This window comes from Geotrypetes seraphini, chromosome 1, assembly GCF_902459505.1.
Source record: "Geotrypetes seraphini chromosome 1, aGeoSer1.1, whole genome shotgun sequence".
Taxonomy (NCBI): domain Eukaryota; kingdom Metazoa; phylum Chordata; class Amphibia; order Gymnophiona; family Dermophiidae; genus Geotrypetes; species Geotrypetes seraphini.
The window spans coordinates 436,199,820-436,221,008 of record NC_047084.1 but is presented as its reverse complement, the minus strand read 5'-3'; the positions used below and the strand labels follow the sequence as shown (position 1 = coordinate 436,221,008).

Sequence of the window (21,189 nt, the reverse complement as noted above, 5' to 3'; positions counted from 1 at the left end):
AAAAAACAACTTATTTGCACTGGTGAACACAAGGATTTATGAGAAAAAAGTTTCAAGTTTATTCAGGGCTTCTTACCCTACCCAAGAACATTGCTTGGACATCTTGTGCGTTAACAGTACGCTACTGGAAAAAGGAATACAAGAGGAGGAATTAGCAATGGGGGTTTGAACTACAATAACTTGTCCCCCCATTCTTCCTGCCATTGCTACTCAGCTCTTTAAATAAAGTACTGTAGCTTCCTGTCAGTCACTTTTGCTGTTTCAGGATATAGAATACAAATATTGCACTAGGCCCTAAAAGTACAAATACAGCTACAGCTAGAAAACTAGAACATGCTAGACTACAGATCCCTACACAGGAACTAAAACAATCTTCCACCTCATGTCACTTATATATAACAGACCCTTACCTAATACATAAGAGACCTTAAATTAGAGACAAAAGCTGAAATGGAAACATCTAAGGATGCCAAACTAAGCAGGGCAGTACCAGTAAACAAATGCATTTCTTTCTGTACAGTACAAAATCCTTTGTGACCTTACATTTAGGGAAATTATGATAGTACACCCAACATTTTTTGTTCTGAGTCCAGAACAAGTTACCTCAGTATTTGCAACTACACTCCTCTGAACGCTCTTAAAAGGCTTTTTGCTGGTGCTTTTCATCCTAGTATTTTGGAGACACTGATGTGAACCCCTGCCACACAGCTTCCCCCTCAAATGTGTTTTTCTGTTCTATCCAGAATTTTGCAGTTCCCTATTCTTGCCTTCTTAGGTCAATTATTCTCCCCTTTATTAATTAGTCTAAGCTACTTGAATAGCTTGTTTGATAGACAAGTTTGAAAACACTAAACAAACTTGGTTGAAACAAGAGGAAAGATGCTCAGCTCAGAACTGTGCTCCACACTTCAGTAGGAAACTTGGCAGGTCTGTGCTATTTACTCTTAAAAGCCAGACAGCAAATACTCAACCCTAAATGTGTGCGTCAAGCTAATGTTGAATTTTATTTTAGCCAGATGTTAAGAGCTCAAATCAGAAATACTTTTGAGATTATGGTCCCGTTGAGTCTTCATTCATGGTTACCTAGTGGTTTCCTTTCATTATTTATACATCCTCTCCCACAGCGTTCCTAGTCTGGTCACTGCAGATACAGTGCTGAGATAGGAGACATGCAGCAAAGCTTCTTACAGAACTCTACCATGGGCTCTTAAGCTCAGGTTGCTGGAAAGGACAATATTTTCTGGCTGAACACCAACTTCACCCCTACCCCAGAGCTGTAATTGCCACTTCCGTGGCATCCAGGAACAGACTGCAAAAGTCTGCACTATCACTAAGTCATGGAGCTGCCCCATAGCATTTATATAGATAGCAGTGTTCTCCCCAGGGCCTTTCAGCCGGGCGCTCCGCCCAGCTAATTTAGATGAGCGCCCGGCTGTAATCTCGATCGCAATCCTGCTGCTGCTGCTGCTGCCTTCTGCTCAACATTTTAAAAAAAAAACCTTCTCACCGGCTTGGAGATTTACCGGGCTAAATCGGCACAGCCTGAATCGCAGGAGCCTGACATTTTTATTTTATTTTTTTTAGTTTTTAACGCCAGCAAGCGACTTGAACCCATGCTCCCCGGCGGGGCTCTAACGTGCATGCCGCTTCCCTCTGAAACCGGAAGTCACGTCCCGAGGGGGGAAGAGAAGGGAAGTCGGCATGCACACGCCCTGGAGCATGGGTTCGCTATAGGAGACAGGTCAGCTTACAACTTGCTCTTGCTTGCTTCGGGTTTTCCTCGCTGTCGGGTCCTGCCTACTTTCTGTTTCCGTGAAGGCAGGACCCGGCAACGAGGAAGGCCCAAAGCAAGCAAGAGCAGCGAGTTGTAAGCTTCCCTCCGTTGCTGATTTATGGAAGTTAGGTCAGCGATGGAAGGAAGCTTACAACTTGCGTTAGTCCAGCCCTGCACAACATGCGGCCCAAAACGGATGTCACTGCTGATATGGCTCTCACTCCGCTCTCCTTTGAAGATTAGCTCAGGAGGCAAGATTTAGCCCGAGATCAGACGAGCATTAAAGGGCATCTGAGCAGATTGAGGAGAACATGTCCTGTTTTTCCATGCCTAAAAATACCACCTTGTCTAATGTAATCTCTGATCAGATCCTTAAGAGTGATGCAACTATGTATGCTGGACAGTCTCCTCCAGTAAACAGAGCTTTAAAGCCTGCAGCCATACAGAACCAGATGGTCAAAGGGCTCCAAAGTGTAGTATTGCCAAGGGATCTGTCTCACAAGTTTCTGCTGCTGGCAGATGTAAACACAGCACAAGAAATAGAGACTTGTGGCATTCTGTGTGGAAAGCTGATGCATAATGAATTTACTATTACCCATGTAATAGTGCCAAAGCAGTCTGCTGGACCAGACTACAGTTTAGTGATATGGGGAATATGGAAGAATTATTCAGTGTTCAAGATCAACATGATCTCCTCACAGAAAAAAGACAGAGAGAAAGAGAGAGGCAGATACTGGAGAGGGGGGGAGAGAAGGGAAGGGGAGAGAGATGTCAGACCATGGGGTGGAGTGGCAAGGAAGGAAGGAAGGAAAGGAGAAGAGAGAGATGCCAGAGCATAGGGGAGGGGTGGAGACAAAAAATGGAGAGGGGTTGAAGCTGAAATAAATCATGTACAAAGGAGAGAAAGGGCACAGGATATAGAGTTTACTGAAGAGACATAGAAAGAGGGAATATACCATATGGAACAGAGAGAGAGCAGACACTGGATGAAAAAGGCAGAAAGGGTGGACAGTGGATGCAAGGGGCAGAGATAGGGTGGACAGAAGATGGAAGGGGTAGAGAGAGGGTAGAGGCTGGTGGAAGGGGCAAAGAGAGAGGACAGATGTTGCCTGGAAGGGAGCGAGGACAAATGCTGAATAGAAAGAAGAGAGTGAAGAGAAGATGACTAAAGCAGAAACGACAAAAGGTAGAAAAAAAAATATTTTTTTTGCTTTACGTAGAATCAAATAGTATTTTAACTGTATTGATTAAAATTTATCAATAGGAAATGGAAATAAGGCAATTTTGGGGGGAACTAAACCCCTTTCCTCAGATCAGGACAGGATACCATAACAGCTGTTTACTGTACTGTCTTGAAGAAAGATTTGGCCTCTGAAAGCTAATTGAAAAATGGATTAGTCCAATAAAATGGTATTTTCATATTTCTCATTATTTGTTTTATTTCTATTTGTTAATTTGTAAAGTGGTGACTTATGTAGAAGTTTTTTTTCAAATTTACATCTACTGTCTTTATATTTTGCACAGTATTAGGGGATATGTGTCACTGTTTCTGTGGTGTTGCATTGTATGCAGAGTCTGGTTTCTTGGTTCAGTTTAACTTTTGACTACATATTTCTATTTTTAGTTTGTGATTATTCCATATTGGGCGAGGGTGTATCTGTGTTCTGTGTGTATGAAAAGGACATGGCTTTCTGTTAGCATCGACTACAGGATCAATTGACTGTGTAGGATCTGGTTTGTTTAGTTTTACAATGCGTGTGTTGGTGTTCTAGTGCTCACTGCAGTGTTTAAGATGCTGCCTTTTCCTAGATGCACCCTTATTGTGTGACTCATGGATTATTACTAAAAATATCTTTTTTTATATAGAGGAGGGGGTTGTTAAAAAAATGATTAGCACGGGCTGTCATATATACTAGGTACACCACTGGATTTAATGACCCTATTCTAACTTTACTGTTGACGTAGGTGTTGTCCCCCCAAACACATAGATACACACATTATAAAGAATTAAATTAAAGTTGTATTATCATCAAGCAGCTTTCAAATGACATTATAAGCAAATAAAAATAAAATATTTTTAATACATTACTAATTATTACCTGCATCTTTACCTATACTGTTTTGCCCTAGCTTTTACTTTGCACTAAAGCAAAATAAAAAAGAAGCAGATAAAGATTAATCACACAGGTGCCCTTCAAGGCTCAGTAACACCTCTCCATAAATTATGTGGAAGAGGTCTGGAAGTGGGGATAGCATCTATTTTATATCCTCAGTGAGACCTCAGGAAGGAACCTAGTGATCAAAACATTATTAGAGGTGTTGTACAGCCATTTCTTGTATGACTGGATGAGCTATATTTATCTTTTTTTTTTTTTAGTTGTTTAAATTCATGCAGAAATAAATGGTTAGATTGAACCTAATGACTTCATTAATGCATTTCCCTTTTTTAAACCTCTATACCATTTGAAAGAGGGTGAATATCTAATTATTCACTTCTAGAATTGGATACTTCTTAGATTTAGTAAAAATATTCTGGCACAAGTGTCAAACCTTAAAAAAGGAAGTCATATCGAGCATTGGAAAATAATAATAATTAACTAATAAAAATAGTATACATTTAATTTTCTCCACTACCAAATTTCCCCGCCCCGCCCCACCCGGCTACTTTTTCATGCCACCCAACTGGAAAAAATTTCTGGGGAGAACACTGAGATAGTACTTATAAATCTAGCAGTTGTAAAATGCCATTATCACATCTTATTTTACATTAAATTAGGAGTGGAATAGGGAAGATTAGGTACTTACCTCAATAATCAGCTTTTGAATAAAAAGGCATATTAGTCTCGACCAGTGGGGTTGTGCACCCCTACTCGCAAGTGTGTATAAAGTATCAATTTACATTTTTCGGCTCCACCTCCTCTACACTGCTCTGTTCTAATCAGTTCGTACCAAAGCAGTCAAGAAAACAAAGAGGAGGGGTACGGGGAATTCCCCACTCGTCCAATTCTGCTCTGACAGCAAAAGAGACCATTAGAAAAACACGGTAAACACAAGGTAAAATTCCAACAAGCCACCTACCCGAGTGCAACTGGCACTAAACACCAACATGGCTTTGTGTATGGTATGTCTTCCTAAGGAGATTCTCCTCAAGATGTTGTGAAGACTTTCAGAATATTCAACACTCTTCAGTCCCTGGAATAACAGAAGATCAAGCATAATAAAGGAAAGCACATGGCTGATGCAGTACGAGGAGGTGCTGAAATGTTCTCAGCTCTGCCAGCTTCCTAAATTCTGAGCTTTATTTTGCCACTGTAGATGAATTTTTTTTTTTTAAAAAAAGGAAGTGTTATTTTGCAAAGAATTGGGCACAGGAGAAAACCTCCCCCCCCCCCCCCACACACACACAAAAACACACACACTAGAACGTGAAGTACACACAGTCTTTCACAGAAAAAGTAGTAAATATGTAGAATTGTCTCCCAGTAGAGGTGGTGTAAGACAAAGACTGAATTCAAGAAAGCGTGGGACAAGCATGTGGGATCTCTTAGGGGGAGGAGATGGTGGATGCTGCAGATAGGCAGACTGAATGGACCATTTGGCCTCTATCTGCCATCATGTTTCTATATTTAATTAAAATTTTTATGGAAGTTAGATGGCAAGCATGGAGAAAAATGTCAAATAGTCAGGAAACTGGCGAGTGAGTTAAAACAGAAGAAAATAGAAACCAGAGCCCAAGACTAACATGATTGAAGAATAAAATGGCCAAGACAAAAAGGTGAATTTTTTTTTCTATTTTGTGATTAGAATATATCAGATTTGAAATGTGCATCCTGCCAGAGCAGGGCTAAAGTCTTTAACTGGAAAATCCAACGGTGGTCTTTCAAATTCAGTAATCTCCCTCTCACCCTACTTTTACACGGGCTTGCAAGTAACTACATCTATAAATATACCATTTAATGTCACAAAGAATACACGCCCCCATCAATTACCAATACCTAACCAAAGGGGCTTTATCATTCACCCAGAGAGTGGTAAAAATCTGGAACGCTCTTCCAGAGGCTGTTATAGGGGGGAAAGCACCCTTCAGGGATTCAAGAAAAGGTTAGATAAGTTCCCGCTGGACCAGAACATACGCAGGTAAGGCTAGACTTAAATAGGGCACTGGTCTTTGACCCAAGGGCCACCGCGTGAGCAGATTGCTGGGCACGATAGGACCACTGGTCTGACCCAGTAGCGGCAAATCTTATATGTTCTGATTTTCTGCATTTACTCGTGATTTGTGTTCAATCAAATTTAAAAAAACAAACAAAAAAAAAACAAAAAACAATCGCACTGTGCAACCAATAAGTAGTTTCTGACTTGGGCACTAGATCATATATATATCACATATGGAGTGTCAGTTTTGTCACCTCTCTTGCATAATATACCTGACCCATATTAGGGTCTTGCAAGCTCTCACCAACCATTGTAAGGAACACCATTGACATCTATCATATACGAAGTAGTGTCCACTAACTCTATTCAGTTGTGCAGATTGTATAGTAGTTAAATTTCTCCAATGTTCTTTGTGCATTGGTAAGAGAGCATCTGTTTATCAGAAAAATCCTAGCAAACCCTATTCACCATATCAATGTTTTCAATATAAATTTTGAATTTGAGTTGAGAGGGGGTATATTTCTGAACAAATATTATATTCTTCATTGTCTTTCCTGGGGCTTTCATCTTCTGGTTTCCTCTTGTGTTAGACATAACTGGGGACTCAAAGAATCACTATCTGGCAGTGTCCTCTTCAGCTTCCATCAGGCTTAGGACTATCTGGCCAAGGGGCAGTTGCCCTAGTTGCACTCCCCTAACACTATTCCTGCCAAGTGTTTTGCTTAATATAGGAGGAAATAGATCATTCCATTTCTTTGGTGTTAACTACATGCAAGATGTGGCTTTTGGGGATTTGGTTTAATTTACTGTACACTTATCATTTTTGATCAGCTATTATGAATTTGGAATTTGTGTTGTGTGTAAGAGATATTCTGTTAGAAAAATCATGCTATGTAGCACTCTATAGTAATTTGGCTTGTTCAGTTTTCTCGATAGTGGAAGGGATATGGATTTTGCTGATCCTTGCTCTATATTTGTGATTTATAAAATGACAGTTGTACAGAATATTGTTTCTTTTTATACTTTAATAATTTGATTTCAATATAAACTATCTAAGGCTTGTGTGGATGGGATCGGACAGTTTGTGGGGATGGGGACAAACTTTGCAAGGGAAAGTATTAGACCGAGACTTAGATCTGCTCATCATTGTATGCTGAGCAGAGATTTGAGGGGGAATTCAACTTCAGCACCCACAAGGACTCAGTTATAACCTCCAATAAAGCAGTCGACATACATACCACAGAGTCTTCCCCTGGTCCAGTAGCATTAGGGACTCTTGACCCAGAGATTAGACCCTGTATTCTCCAAAACTGAGGATTCCTCCTGAAGGATTCAAACCCCCAGTCTTATTCCAACTGGACGTCAAGCTTACAAGACTAAGCTGCCATGGTTTGGGGGAAATACTATGAGATGTGACCCCAGAGGGAATAGATGTGCCCTGATAACTCAAATACATCTCAAACATGATTTGAGGAAAAAAAAGGCAGAGGTAAAGCCCCAAGAGGGTGGACATATGTTATTCTTTAACGACACCCCCTTCCTCCATATGGCCCCAGATACTCTTACGCGCTGTTGCTTCACCTCAGATGCCAAGTTGCTGTACGAGGGAAGGGGTTTTCCCCCATAACTGAGCCACCTGCAACTGCAAAGGCCTAGAAGGGCCAGAGGGGGCTATGCTCAGTTCACTCCCTCCCTCACATGGAACAAGGAAGCTCCTCAAGTGGCCATCCAGCACAAATCTGGCATAATCAGGGGTAAAAAGCCCCAAGGAGTCCATCTCAATTGATTTAAGCTAAAATGAAGAAGTTTGAGACAAACAAACAGATAGGGATCGAAAATTTCAAGATGGCCACCACAGCAACCTGGTGGTGCCAAAAAACAGGCCCAGCAACCGAACAGAAGTGCCATAAATATAGGAGAAAGGTTTTTTTTAAAGTTGGGGGAACCTAAATCCCAGAAACTCCAAAATATGCACTTTTAAAAACCCCTCCCAATGTGCCCCATAGAAGATAATGGCAAAAGTGCTGCCTCTATCAGCTGTTAACATAGGCTGGAGGATTGTGAAGACACACCGCCTCAAACAAGCTTTAAAAAAAAAAAAAATTAGAAAATAGAGCTCATTTCTTCTGGATGCCACTCAAGATTAGGTTAGAGCCTGTAGAACTGGCCTCCCACCTCCTCTTTGGGGAAGGGGAAAGCAGCTGGCACCCGCTAAAAGTCCCAGGGACCGACACGGATACCAATCAGTCTGCACTCAAGCCCCGGCACAGCCCAAGATGAGCACTGCTTCAAGGGGAAACGGTCCCTGAGCCACAAAGGAGTTAACACAGGCTGGCTAGGTAGGTGCCCTGATACAGGGTGGTCCTCCTAGCTACAGACCACTGCTACTGAAGGTCTGTGTCTCCACAAGAGGCAGAGCTGACCCAGGGAAACTGGTTACCTCTGAAGTACCAAGAAAGCCTCTGAAAGTGGACAAAAATCCTGAAAATAAACAGAAAACAGAGCATCAGAGTGACACTTTCATGTAGAAGGATGAACTGAGTAGCGCAGAGGATGTGGAGCTGAAAAATATAAATTGATACCTTTTACACAGACTTGCAAGTAGGGGTACAAACCCCCACTGGTCAAGACCTGTATGCCTTTTTTGCACTAGAATGGTTAATGCAGTGGGCCGAGAACCTGGGAACTAGATTCAATGCCCACTGTAGCATTGAAGTATTTGACATTGCATGTTTAACAAACCTTAATAAAACTTGAACATTTCTTTGTCCCAGGTACAAAACCTAGGATTTCAAGCTCACTAGGACAGAGAAAGTACCTGTACATAAGTGTAAACCTCTTTAGTTGTACCACAAAGGCAGTATGTCAAATCCATGACCCTTTGACTCCATTAAAATTAATGGAAAATCAAACCCATTCAGACAGCACCACTTACTTTGTGGCTCCAGTTTTTGGATGATAGGCTTTGCACTTGTGACTCCTGCAGCAGTGATGCTCTTTACCCCCTTCTCTGCCACTTCACAAGCAGACTTCAGGAAGGGATGGTTCTTCTTTGTACTGGTGTAAGCAGAGTACACCATGGCACAGGTAGAGCTCACCAATGGCAGGTTAGCCACCCTCACCATTATATTCTGTTGAGTTGAAGTTGGAGACATAAATTCAATTAAAAAGGCTTACAACTACTGCTTTCAACAAATGTTTTATTGTATCCCAAACTGTACAAGTGACATACCTCCACAAACCCTCCTTCCTATCCTTTTATCCAGCCAACCCCACCTCAAAAATTTTTTTTAAAAAATTTTTAAACACCCACCTCACATCCTCATAACATGGAATTAAAAAAAGACAAGTTTTCAATTGTTTCCAAAGAGATACAAGCTTGAATACTCTTCAACTTTTCCGATAAAAAACCCCCCACAAATACACAATTTAAATTCCACAGACTAGGTGCAACACCAAAACCAAGCCAAATATGTTTTATGTTTTTAGTCGCTAGTTTTAAGTGTTGTTCCCTCCACACTCTGAATAACCTATTCTTTCCCTTAGGATTGAGCCCTCTTTCCAGACCTTAAAACCCAGTTATTTAAACAAACTTTCCCTTAGGCCTAAGTCATAATTCTAGTCTATGCTGCAGCAGACAATATATTGCCTTTGTACTTGCCAGTCCCTCTTAGTCCCATATTCTACAATACGTATATTGTCTTCTTCTCAGCCTAGATTAAAATTTTAGATGATGCTGGGGAGGAACCCATCATGTTGGTACATGTGGGTACCAATGACACACTAAAATGTGGTAGGGAGATTCTGGAAGCCAGAACTTCCTCTCTGACGGCAGAATTGACGTCGGGGAGAGGAAGACTGAGCGGCCCAAGATCGACCTATTGGGAGAAATGCTGCCGGGTCCTGCCTTTGAGGAAACAGAAAGTAGGCAGGACCTGGCAGCAAGAAGAGCAAATCGCAAGCTTCACTGACCTGTCTCCCGCTTTAGCCCGCAAACGGGGCTCTAATATGTGCGTGCCAGCTTCCCTTCTCTCCCCCCCCTCCCCGACATAACTTCCGGTTTCAGAGGGAAGAGAAGGGAAGCCGGTACAAGCACACGTTAGCCCCCGGAGCATAAGTTCTCCAAGCCATTTTTTTTTTTTTTAATGTTGAGCAGCGGCGGCAGCAGCAGAATTCAGGAGCTGGCCAGTCAGGAGGGGAAAAAAGAGAAGGAAGAAGGGAACCCGCTCTGCGATCGACTGGGGTCGCATGAGCGAGCGACTTGTCGATCGCGATCGACATATTGGGCACCCCTGGTCTATGGTATTCCGTCACTACTACTTTCCAATATAGGCCAAAACACGATCTTTCCAATCTTTAGGCCAAAACACGATTGCGTCAAGTATTAGTGTTCAATAAAGCGACCGAGCACCAAGAAGTCACCTTCACTGTTTCTCGCTTTAAAGAAAAAAAAAAAAAACCACGAGGAGAAAAGACAATCTCCTACAGTCTGGCTTGTAGGAAAGAAACTGGATTCCTGGGGGGGGCAGTCCTGAGGTAAGAGGGGAGGAGCTCAAGACTTGTATAATGGGGCTCCCTACAAGCTGTCTGGCGACCATAGAAAAATAACCCACGACTCCAGGAATAGAGTGGGATTGTACAAGAATGGCAACTTATGTTCTTATGTATTTTATCTATCCTGTATTATCTGTCAAGTGTTTCCCCTTTTTCTCTTTTTAAGTTGTGTACTGCTTAGATATTTTGTTACGACTGCAGTATGTCAAACTGGACTTGAACATGGTTTTCATACCCACACCAAGCAAATATAAAAAAAAAAAAAAAACAAACAAACCCCCAAACACACCAACCCCTCTTCTATTAAACTGCGCAAGCAGTTTTTAGCGCAGAGAGCTGCATTGCTCCCAATGCTCAAAGGAACTCTGAGCGTCGGGAGCAACGTGGGCCATTCAGCGCGGTGTGCTAGTGCAGTTTAATAGAAGAGGCCCCAAGTCACAAACTCTGGATAAACCAAATTACATACCTGTTGTGTTTCAACTGCTACTGAAGCCATTTTCTCTTCAAATCCTTAAGGAAAAGAAATATGTTAACGCAAATATCATAAACCGACAATTCTGAATCATTGGGATTTCTCCCTATCATAGCTTAAGGGTTTACACCTCTTCAATGTAGTTCAACCATGAAGGTAACCATTGCCCAGAGTCCGTGGGCTACAGCCCTCTAAGGAGCTGTTTATAGCTCAAGTTTGACAACTGCGCGTCACTTGAAGTAATGCTGCCGAATGTTTAATTGTGCATACCATGACAGAGTGATTTAACTGGCTATTAGTGACACTAATCACCATTTCAGTCTGAGATTTAACTAGTCCTTCTTCCAGTCTGGCATGTTTTTGAAAACCTTTTTAAAATTTAAGTGTACTATTTTCCTTATTTTCAACAGTACGCCTCATAGTTTAATCCTAATTTTTATTCCCTTCTGTAGTCTCTCCTGATGCAAGTAGGTCCATGAACAGCTTCAACAAGACCTGTAACTAATTTTTGACTATTGCTACCATTAGCCATCATGCCAAGGATAAGAATAACCACCGTTCTATTCTAGATGAAGTACAATAATTTGCCACACATTTTAGTAGCCAACTACCCAGCTGAGATTTGGTTTTCTTATTTTAGACCATCACAAAGGTACCCAGAAAAATGTGAGATGTTTCTTTGCTCCCTCTTTGGAACATAGCTGTTTTTCTTAGCCGATTTTGGCAATAGATTACAAAGGCACAGCTGGCAGAAACAAGTTTAAGTATAGTACTTGCCTGGTTCAGATCCTATCCGTGCCACCTATCAGTTTTGCAGGACCATAGGTACTCACATGCAGGGTATAACCATGATTGCTATTGGTCACTTATGTTGTTTAATACCTCAATACATTAGCTGAACCGATTCAGTCAATGAATATTCAGTTCTACATCTACGGAATGACATGAAGCTGCGCATACCCACTGAACCAAACAAACAGGTAGTCAGTTCATTCAGGGCTGTAGTTAACATTCATTCAAGACTATGCTTAAAATCACCAATTTTCCTGAACCTAAGACAGACTTGAGCTTCTGTAGGTCCCTAACAAACAAAGTCACACCTCTGACTACAAAGAGTATCACCAGCTCCAGGAGCCTAGTGAGGCACTTACAATGTAGGCCAGCAAAATGCTGGACTACATTGTTAAGTAGACGCGGCCGCTATACTTAATCGCGGCAAGGGATCTACTTTCTGCGATTAGTATAGAGGCCACGGCTGCGGCCACCAGTATCCCCCCTCTCCCTCCACGAATAAGGCAGGAGGGATGCCCAATCCCTCCTGGCGAAACCCCCCCCCCCCCCAACCGCCCCAGAAGATTGCCGGCAGGAGGGTGTTGTATATTTTGTAGGTGAAAGTTGTCAGTGTCAACAAAGGCCTCTGGGATATTATATTAGGCTATCTTGGTGATGTCAGTGTAGACCAGATGGCTTCTACCTTTTGGGGGCATAGTTTAACAATACTTAAGGATAACAAAAGATCTTTAGATTTAGTGCTTGGGAATCCTGTCTTTATGTCTCCAGAACTGAAATGTCAAAGGATTCACACCTCCTTGTCAATTAAGAGCCATAAATCAAACAAATAACAAATGGTGGCACAAAAGATGCTGGAAATGCTGGAGCAAGGGAATTCAGGTCTATAAAGAGAGACTGGCTTAACATAAGAACACAATAGCCTTACTGGTCAGACCAATGGTCCATCATGCCCAGTAGCCCGTTTTCACAGTGGGGTTACTAGTACCAAAGAGTAGCAACATTCTATGCTACCCATCCAGGGCAAAAAGTGGCTTCCCCATGTCTCTCTCAACAGACTAGAAAAAACAAGGAAGGCAACCAAGTCACATCAAGGTCTGTGAGGGGGAAGCTCAAAGTGCCTAACTTGGCTCACAACTTGCAAACCAAATATAGTGTAATATGTCAAAGAACATGTCACATTATATGATGTTATAGGGCGCTCTCAGTGTGAACCCTCAGTGATAGGAGCACAGCTCCGACACTTCACTTCTGGGCCAAGGCCATAAGCCTCCACCCGCACACCATCATCGAGCGCCCTGTGTGTGCAGAAATCAAACCAATCAACAATCAAAGTGAGTAAATGAAACTCAACACAAGCAACCTGAGCGACCCCCACACAAACCCTGCCAGCCAAACCCCCTCAAAAAACTCACGCAAAATCACAAACAAAGTCAAAAACCATACCAAAAAGTGAAAAACATGTCCAAAAGAAACAATACTTATCCAAAACTGTCACACAAACGGAAAAACCGCGCCAGGAGGAGAGGTTTTTCCGTTTGTGTGACAGTTTTGGATAAGTATTGTTTCTTTTGGACATGTTTTTCACTTTTTGGTATGGTTTTTGACTTTGTTTGTGATTTTGCGTGAGTTTTTTGAGGGGGTTTGGCTGGCAGGGTTTGTGTGGGGGTCGCTCAGGTTGCTTGTGTTGAGTTTCATTTACTCACTTTGATTGTTGATTGGTTTGATTTCTGCACACACAGGGCGCTCGATGATGGTGTGCGGGTGGAGGCTTATGGCCTTGGCCCAGAAGTGAAGTGTCGGAGCTGTGCTCCTATCACTGAGGGTTCACACTGAGAGCGCCCTATAACATCATATAATGTGACATGTTCTTTGACATATTACACTATATTTGGTTTGCAAGTTGTGAGCCAAGTTAGGCACTTTGAGCTTCCCCCTCACAGACCTTGATGTGACTTGGTTGCCTTCCTTGTTTTTTCTAGTTTAGGATTTGTTTGGCAAATTAGGAGTGTGTTGTTGTTGTCTCTCAACAGACTAGCATCCGATAACTGTGATTCAGGTTATTCTTCCCCCATGTGCAATGTTCTCCCCAGGGCTTTTTAACCGGGCGGTCCGCCCAGCTAATTTAGATTACCGCCCAGCTGTCATCTATCAGGAATCCTGCTGTTGCCGCCGCTCAACATAAAAAAATTCCCCCAAAATACTATCTCTCACCGGCTTGGAGATGCAAACTCATGCTTCGGGGCTCTAAGGTATGCGTGCCAACTTCTCTCCTCTTCCCTCTGAAACCAGAAGTTACGTCCCGGGGCGGGAGGAGGGGGAAGAAGAGAAGGGAAGCCGGCACGCACACCTTAGAGTTCGCTACGGGCTAAGGCAGGAGACAGGCAGGAAACTGGTTAACGACGGATGGAAACTTACAACTTGCTTTGGGCCTTTCTCACTGCCGGGTCCTGCCTACTTTCTGTTTCCGCGAAGGCAGGACCGAAGCAAGTTGTAAGTTTTCATCCATCGTTGACCTATGCCTAATGACGCAAAAAAGTCACAGCGCAAGGGAAGCCTCCCCTTCTCTCGCTTGGAAACTTCACCGCAGCGCAGGATGCCTATGGTGCAGGACAGGACACTGAACAAATCAGACCTCGCACTCTCTACCACACTGTCCCTTGCAACCTTGCTGCTTAAAGCGTGGTCACCACCTGTTTGATACCAGTTCATCACCGATTCCCCCTCTCCCGTTCTCCGAATTGACATTGTATATCCTGGACATACGGATTATTCAACTGGATTCTACAGACCTATATTTTCACTTATGTATGCTGGACACTATGCTGGAAACTACAGACTTATATTTTCCCATAAGCCTGCCTGTACCTTGCTGTCTGTCGTCATCTACAGCCTTTTGCAATGCTAACAATGATGTTTTTGTTACCATTCCCTGCTGGGAGGATTTCCCTCCAAGGTTCTGCTGAACTGTTATCAGTGCTCTGCTGAACTGTTATCAGTGCTGTATGACTTCATGGGCCAGGCACCCGAGAGAGCCATAAAACTTTTAATGAGCAAGGAGCTCTGCTCATGTGGGTGTAACGAGATGAAAGAACTTGGTACCAAACCATGGACTTCCTGCCTCCAGACCTAGCTATTGGAACTAAACAGCTACTTTCATCTTACAAGGACACCAGCTCGAATATGCATAGAATTGTACAACCGCTAATTAACAGATGCATGTCTCTGTGCTGAGGGAGGACAGTTCACCAGAAGTTCTTTTTTTTTTCCAAGGCACCTGGTGGAAGTGAGAGAGGCGTGGACTGAGGAAAAGAGGAGTTAGATTTACATTATGTTATGTACCAATAGGGAAGTACATAAGTAGAATTCGGGGATGGCCTTTCTTGGAACAAAGGAAGAATTTCCTCTGTATAAAAAACACGTGCATTCTAAGTAAAGCCAGAGAAAGATTCACTTACTTATGCTACGGGGAACTGCTAGCCCCCTGCTAAGCATATGAGAGCAAATTCTTCTCTCCATTGCATATTCTGAACTGACAATATATATTTTTCTGATATGCCTGTGCTGCTGTACAATTGTAAGTTCTTATACTACCAATAAACTAATATTGTCTGTTTTGGAAGATACAATGCTGTCTCGTAGTCATTCCAAAGAAGATAACTAAAAGCAGCTTTTTACTTCAGAATCATCGTCATGTACAGGTTATCACAGGATATACAATGGCTACCCGACGCAGGTCTTCTACCGTAACGGGGACCCTTTCTTCATTGGCAGGAAATTGGTGATCAATGGCAAGCATGTGCCCACTTTTGATACCCTCCTGTCAGAGTTGACTGCCAGGCCACACCTTTGTCGTAGCGAACAAGGAATCTCCGGGAGCTAGAGTAGGTGACGTCATTGTGCGAGGGGGGTTGCGGGTAGTAGAAGTCAGGTGGACTGGTCTGGCCTTGTACTTATAGGGCTGCGAGTGACATATAACTCCATGATTGATATGACTGATTACTAGGTTTCAAAGGGACAAAATTCATTTGTGGATATGTTTTGATATTATATTTAGTAATTTGTTACTGGAAAAAATGTGCAGGTACAGTAGTACTGTGGTATTTTTCCCCCCCCAGGATTTGAAGTTACTGTAAAGTTATTTAAAGTTTGTTTAGCATAGTAATTGTGAATCATTTCTAACCAAAATTTGTTTGTCTGCTCAGTAAACAGGGATATTCAAGATGCTGAGTGCACACACACACAAAAAAAAAGAGGGAGAAAAAACTTTAAAAATGGTGAACTTGTGTCATATGAATATAAAGGAGTGAAAAAGCTAATATAAGGGGCCTGTATGCAAAAACTTAAATAGCTATGTGTAGAAAATAGCTCGGTTTGCATCTTGGAGATAAGGATTTTAAAATTGAAAATGCAAAATTATGCCAAAATTTCTGGGATGCGGTCATTCGTCCCCCTTCCTCCCAGCAGGTCTACCATCTCTCTTCCCACACTAGATCCAGTCAGTGGAATGCTTTTTTTGTTTGGGGGGCCCAATAGCACTGCCCAGGCTCCACCCCAGACCCAGCCGCCATACTAATAATAGTACTAATTGTAAATGCCATTTCTTCCATTCATTTTTCACATACACACAATATAATCTTATTAATAATACATAATGGTAACCACAAAATTAAACTACACAAAGCACACTCTTTTACCCCTTCCCACCTTGCACAGCATTTCTTCCTCTCTCCTCCACCCCATGTGCTATGTCTACCATCTCTCTCTCATTCCTTCCCTTGCTGTAAAGGGAGTGAGGAAAAGAAAGAGAGGGATCCAGGATATATCGCTCCAACTCCTTCTACTGCCACATCCAACATTTCTCCCTCTCTCATCCCCCTCGGACTGTGTGCAGCATCTTTTACCCCTGTCCACCAGCCCCTTGCCCAACATTTCTCCTTCTATTACCCCTCTCCAGAACCATGCGACATCTCTTCCTCCATTCCCTCCACCACCAGGTCCAACATTCTTCCCTCTTGCATCTATCCCACTGTTCCCTCTCCAACACCACATCCAACATTTCTCCCTCTCATCTTTCTCTACCTTACTCCTCTCCCACCAACATGTCCAACAATTCTCTTCCTATGCCCAACATTCTCCTCTTTCTTCCTTTCCCCATGTACACCATTTCTTTCCCTCACACCCATGCTCAACAATTTTCCCTTTCTATTCCCTCCTGTACCTCAGCATCTCTTTCCTTCTATCCTTCCATGCTATGTCCCAAGTTCATGCCCCTTCCCTCCCTTCCTTCTGTATCCCAAGTTTGTGCCCCCTCCCTCCTTCCTTACTGACATTTTCTCTGAGTACAGTGTGCTTTGTGTTTTTTTAAATTTTATTGTTGGTAGATTATTTTGACTTGGTCATTTTAAAAGTAGCTCGCAAGCCAAAAAAGTGTGGGCACCCCTGCTATAAAGCCATTTCTTATATGACTGGATGAACTATATTTATCTTTTTTTGTTAGTTGTTTAAATTCATGCAGAAATAAATGGCTAGATTGAACCTAATGACTTCATTAACGTCTTTCCCTTTTTTAAACCTCTATATCATTTGAAAGAGGGCAAATATCTAATTATTCCCTTCTAGAATTGGATACTTCTTAAATTTAGTAAAAATATTCTGGCACAAGTGTCAAAACTTAAAGGAAGTCATATTGAGCATTAGAAAATAATAATAAACTAATAAAAAATAGTAAACATTTAGGGCTCCTTTTACTAAGTTGCGATAGTGGTTTTAGCGTGCGCTTAGCGTGCGCAGAATTACCATGTGCACTAGATGCTAACGCCAGCAATGAGCTGGCTTTAGTTTTCCCGCTTAGCATGGGGGTTTGCGTGCGCTAAAAATGCTAGCGCACCTTAGTAAAAGAGGGGGTTAATTTTCCCCATCCCACCCCACCCGGCTACTTTTTAATGCCACCCAGCTGGAAAAAATTTCTGGGGAGAACACCGATGTGCATCACTTTGCATTTGTCCACATTAAATTTCATCTGCCACTTGGATGCTCAGGTTTTCCAATTTCCTAAGGTGTGCCTGCAATTTTTCACAATCTGCATGCATTTTAACAACTTTGAATAGTTAAGTGTCATCTGCAAATTTAATCACCTCATTCACCGTTCCAATTTCCAGATCATTTATAAAGAAAGTTAAATAGCTCCGGTTCTAATACAGATCCCTGCGTCACTCCACTTTTTACTCTCCTCTATTGAGAAAATGACCATTTAACCCTACTGTCTGTTTTCTATCCGATAACCAATTCCTAATCCACAGCTGAACTTTGCCACCTAACCCATGACTAATTTTCTCAGGAGCGTCTCATGAGGAACTTTTGACAAAAGCTTTCTGAAAATCTAGATACACTACATCAACTAGCTCACCTTTATCCACATGTTTATTCACACGTTCAATGAAGACAAGATCTCCCTTGGCTGAACTCATGCAGACTCTCATAAAATCGTGTTTGTCTACATGTTTCACAATTTTATTTTTTATAATTGTTTCCACCATTTTGCCCGGCACTGAAGTCAGGTTTACCAGTCTATAATTTCCCGGATCTCCCCTGGAGCCCTTTTTAACAAATCAGCCTAGCATTGGCTATCCTCTAATCTTCAGGTACTACAGACGATTTTACCGACAGGTTACAAATCACTAACAGCAGATCAATAATTTCATGTTTTGAGTTTTTAGTACCCTGGGATGTATACCATCTGGTCCAGGTGATTTGTCACTTTAACTTATCAATTTGGTTTAGCACATCTTCCAGATTCACTGAGATTTCTTTCAGTTCTTCCGCATCTTCACCCTTGAAAACCATTTCCAGTTCAGGTAGATCTCTTCCATTTTCCACTCTCCAACAACCCTAAATATACTGGTAAAGAGGAAAATTTCTATTTGTCCTATTTACCCTCTTTTCATAGAGTACATAGGAAGCCAGGGGTTACAAATGCAACCGTGGAACAGAATTTTCCACAGGTCATTCTTTCCACATAAATCACTCAAGACTTCAACCAAGCCCTTGTGTTAGCTAAGCAAACATTTCTCTACTATAAGATACAGAAACGGACAAGACCACACAAATACTGTTTGTGCAGTATGGTAACAAGTCACAAATCTGCATGGCAACTTACCACCATATTTCCTTAAAAGTATTTATTAAAAGATTTTATTCTACACTATTTACTATTCTAGGCCAATCACAACTAAAACCCCTAGGCTACTAAGTAAATTTATTTAATAGCTGCTGTACAAATAGCAAACTTTGAAGGAAAAAGAACTAGTCCAACCTCATCCTGAAGGCATGCCTAGCCACTTAAGTTCTCATAATATTGCTATTACAAGCAAAATTCACCCAGCAGGTACATCCGAGGATTATTTCGAGAACCACTCCCTCCCTCACACCCCCAGCTGTATAGATTTGCACTCTAACAAGCTTAGGGGCACGTATCCTACTAGGGAAGCACACAAGACTTATCAGGCCACTAGATCCCTTCTCTAAAACTTAATTAACCAGAAAAAAAATCTTATACAAAATGAATAGCCAGACATCAGTTTTTATTGTACACAAGGCAATTTTCTAAAAACCCATACCCAGCTTAGAAACGATTATGGTTATTTCGATTCGTCTGGCTCTCAAAATATTATTTTATTTTATTTTTTTGCTGCGATGCTTTTTACCAATCTACTCCTACACCTCGCAACTAGGGCCTACTCAACGGTTAAACCAGCCCCTACAAGCCAGGTTTAAAACAGCAGAAGACAAAATACAGACACCCACCTCCAACTCCGGTGACTTTCAATACGAGAACCTGTACAAAACAAAATGCCACACAGAATTTAGGCACTGGGTCAAAAAAGGAACAGCTATCTTTCTCCTCCCGACCCAGTGCACAACCCAGAGAGGCTACCCCCACCTATTTATATAAGTGCAGCCTTTTCCCCCCACAGAAAAGCACAAAACATAATCAATGCTTTCTGATCTAGAACAAGTTTAGTTTCAACAACAGTAACAAAGTGGAAAAAAAAAAACAACCCAAAAACAGACACTTCCCTACCCCCAACCCCAAATACCTCCAGGCAAAAGAAAGCAGAAATCAAAGCTCAAAAGAAAACTGCCTTCCAGGAGCAACAGCAGTATTTCTGCCGGAGAAAGACAAAATGCAAGCGTCTCAATCCACGCGGAGGAAAACACCTGCCAAGGGAGAAACCGAGAAATAGACAGGGCAAAAAGAAAGCCAGGTCCGCCCATCTCTTTCACGCATCCCTTATGCAGAACTCAGTTGATTGGCTGGCACTTAGTGGAAACACCGCCTACTTCTTTACTGGCACCGCTGATTGGCTACAGACTACCCGGAACTATGGCTTCTGCTGTGTAAAGTGGACTGGTTATTGTGGGAATAAAGTAGTTTCTCATTGCTTAGCTGTTTTGGGTCCTATTATACCACTGCTAAAATGGATTTAAAAAATAATAATAATAAGGCAGTTTTGATTCTCCTGGGATTTGTTGATTGATTATAGGATGGATTCTATAATTGCAACTTCGTTACTTAGCTAAAGAAGCGTTTCTAGGATGACTGCAGTGATCTCGCGATTGCTCACGAAAAAGCCCCCTTTTACTGGTCTATCTGCTCCCAAGCGCTTCTCCATAATTACAAACACATTACCATTGATAAATTAGGGAGGACAGAGAAAACATGCCTATTTGGCCATTAAGGATGTACTGAAAGTTTGGTCCTTTCAGTTTATTAATTGGCATTATTTCACTGCAAAAAAAAAAATTGCAGGTCAAGGTATAGGTATGAGATGGGGGATTCCCGAAATCTTTCAAATTGGAGTGAGGAGGTGGATTCCTGTGTTCATAAAATTTTTCCAAAGTGCAGAAATTCAGCTTACAGGCCTCTGATGTCATAGCAACAGGGAAACTGTCTGTACATTATATTGACTCCTCCCACTTAGGATTACTAGACATCCAGATTTCCCTGGACATGTCCTTTTCAAGGGCATGTCCAGGGGTCCGGATGGCTTTTCAAAACCCTGCACTTTGGGTTTTGAAAAGCTTCCCGTCCAAATCGCTTCAGGAAGGGGAATCCACCAGGATGCAACGCAGTGAAGTCACCTGGGGCTAGGAAGCGGAACAGCATGACAGCCAAAACTGGGTGGGCTTGGGGGCGTGGACATGGGACTGGATTTTTCCTTAGGGAAAATCTGGTAACCTTACTCCCATTGCCAATAGCAGAGAGCTACTATTGGCTGTTTTGAAAGATTTAGAGGGTTTGGGGAGGGGGGTGTTGCCTGAGAGCAGTGTAGAAGGAGAGAGAGCTGCAGTTGGAGTGAGAAGGGAAAGGGAGCAGTTTAGAGTAGAAGAAGCTAAGGTTACCATATTTGGGTAAGGTTTCTATATTTTAATCCGCAAAGTC

The 21,189-nt window shown here is 42.1% G+C and overlaps 1 protein-coding gene across 1 annotated transcript in view; it reads right to left on the bottom strand.

Annotated features, from left to right (window-relative positions):
- LOC117348088 (perilipin-2-like) overlaps window positions 1-20,059 on the bottom strand; it is a 62,256-nt gene extending 42,197 nt beyond the window's left edge. The window contains exons 1-4 of the mRNA XM_033919773.1: window positions 19,844-20,059; window positions 19,551-19,581; window positions 10,950-10,993; window positions 8,865-9,060 (exon numbers count right to left, since the gene is read on the bottom strand). Of these exons, the coding sequence (XP_033775664.1) occupies window positions 8,865-9,060; window positions 10,950-10,979 (226 nt within the window). The 5' untranslated portion in view covers window positions 10,980-10,993; window positions 19,551-19,581; window positions 19,844-20,059. The remainder of the gene's footprint in view (window positions 1-8,864; window positions 9,061-10,949; window positions 10,994-19,550; window positions 19,582-19,843) is intronic.
- Window positions 20,060-21,189: the final 1,130 nt, after the last annotated feature.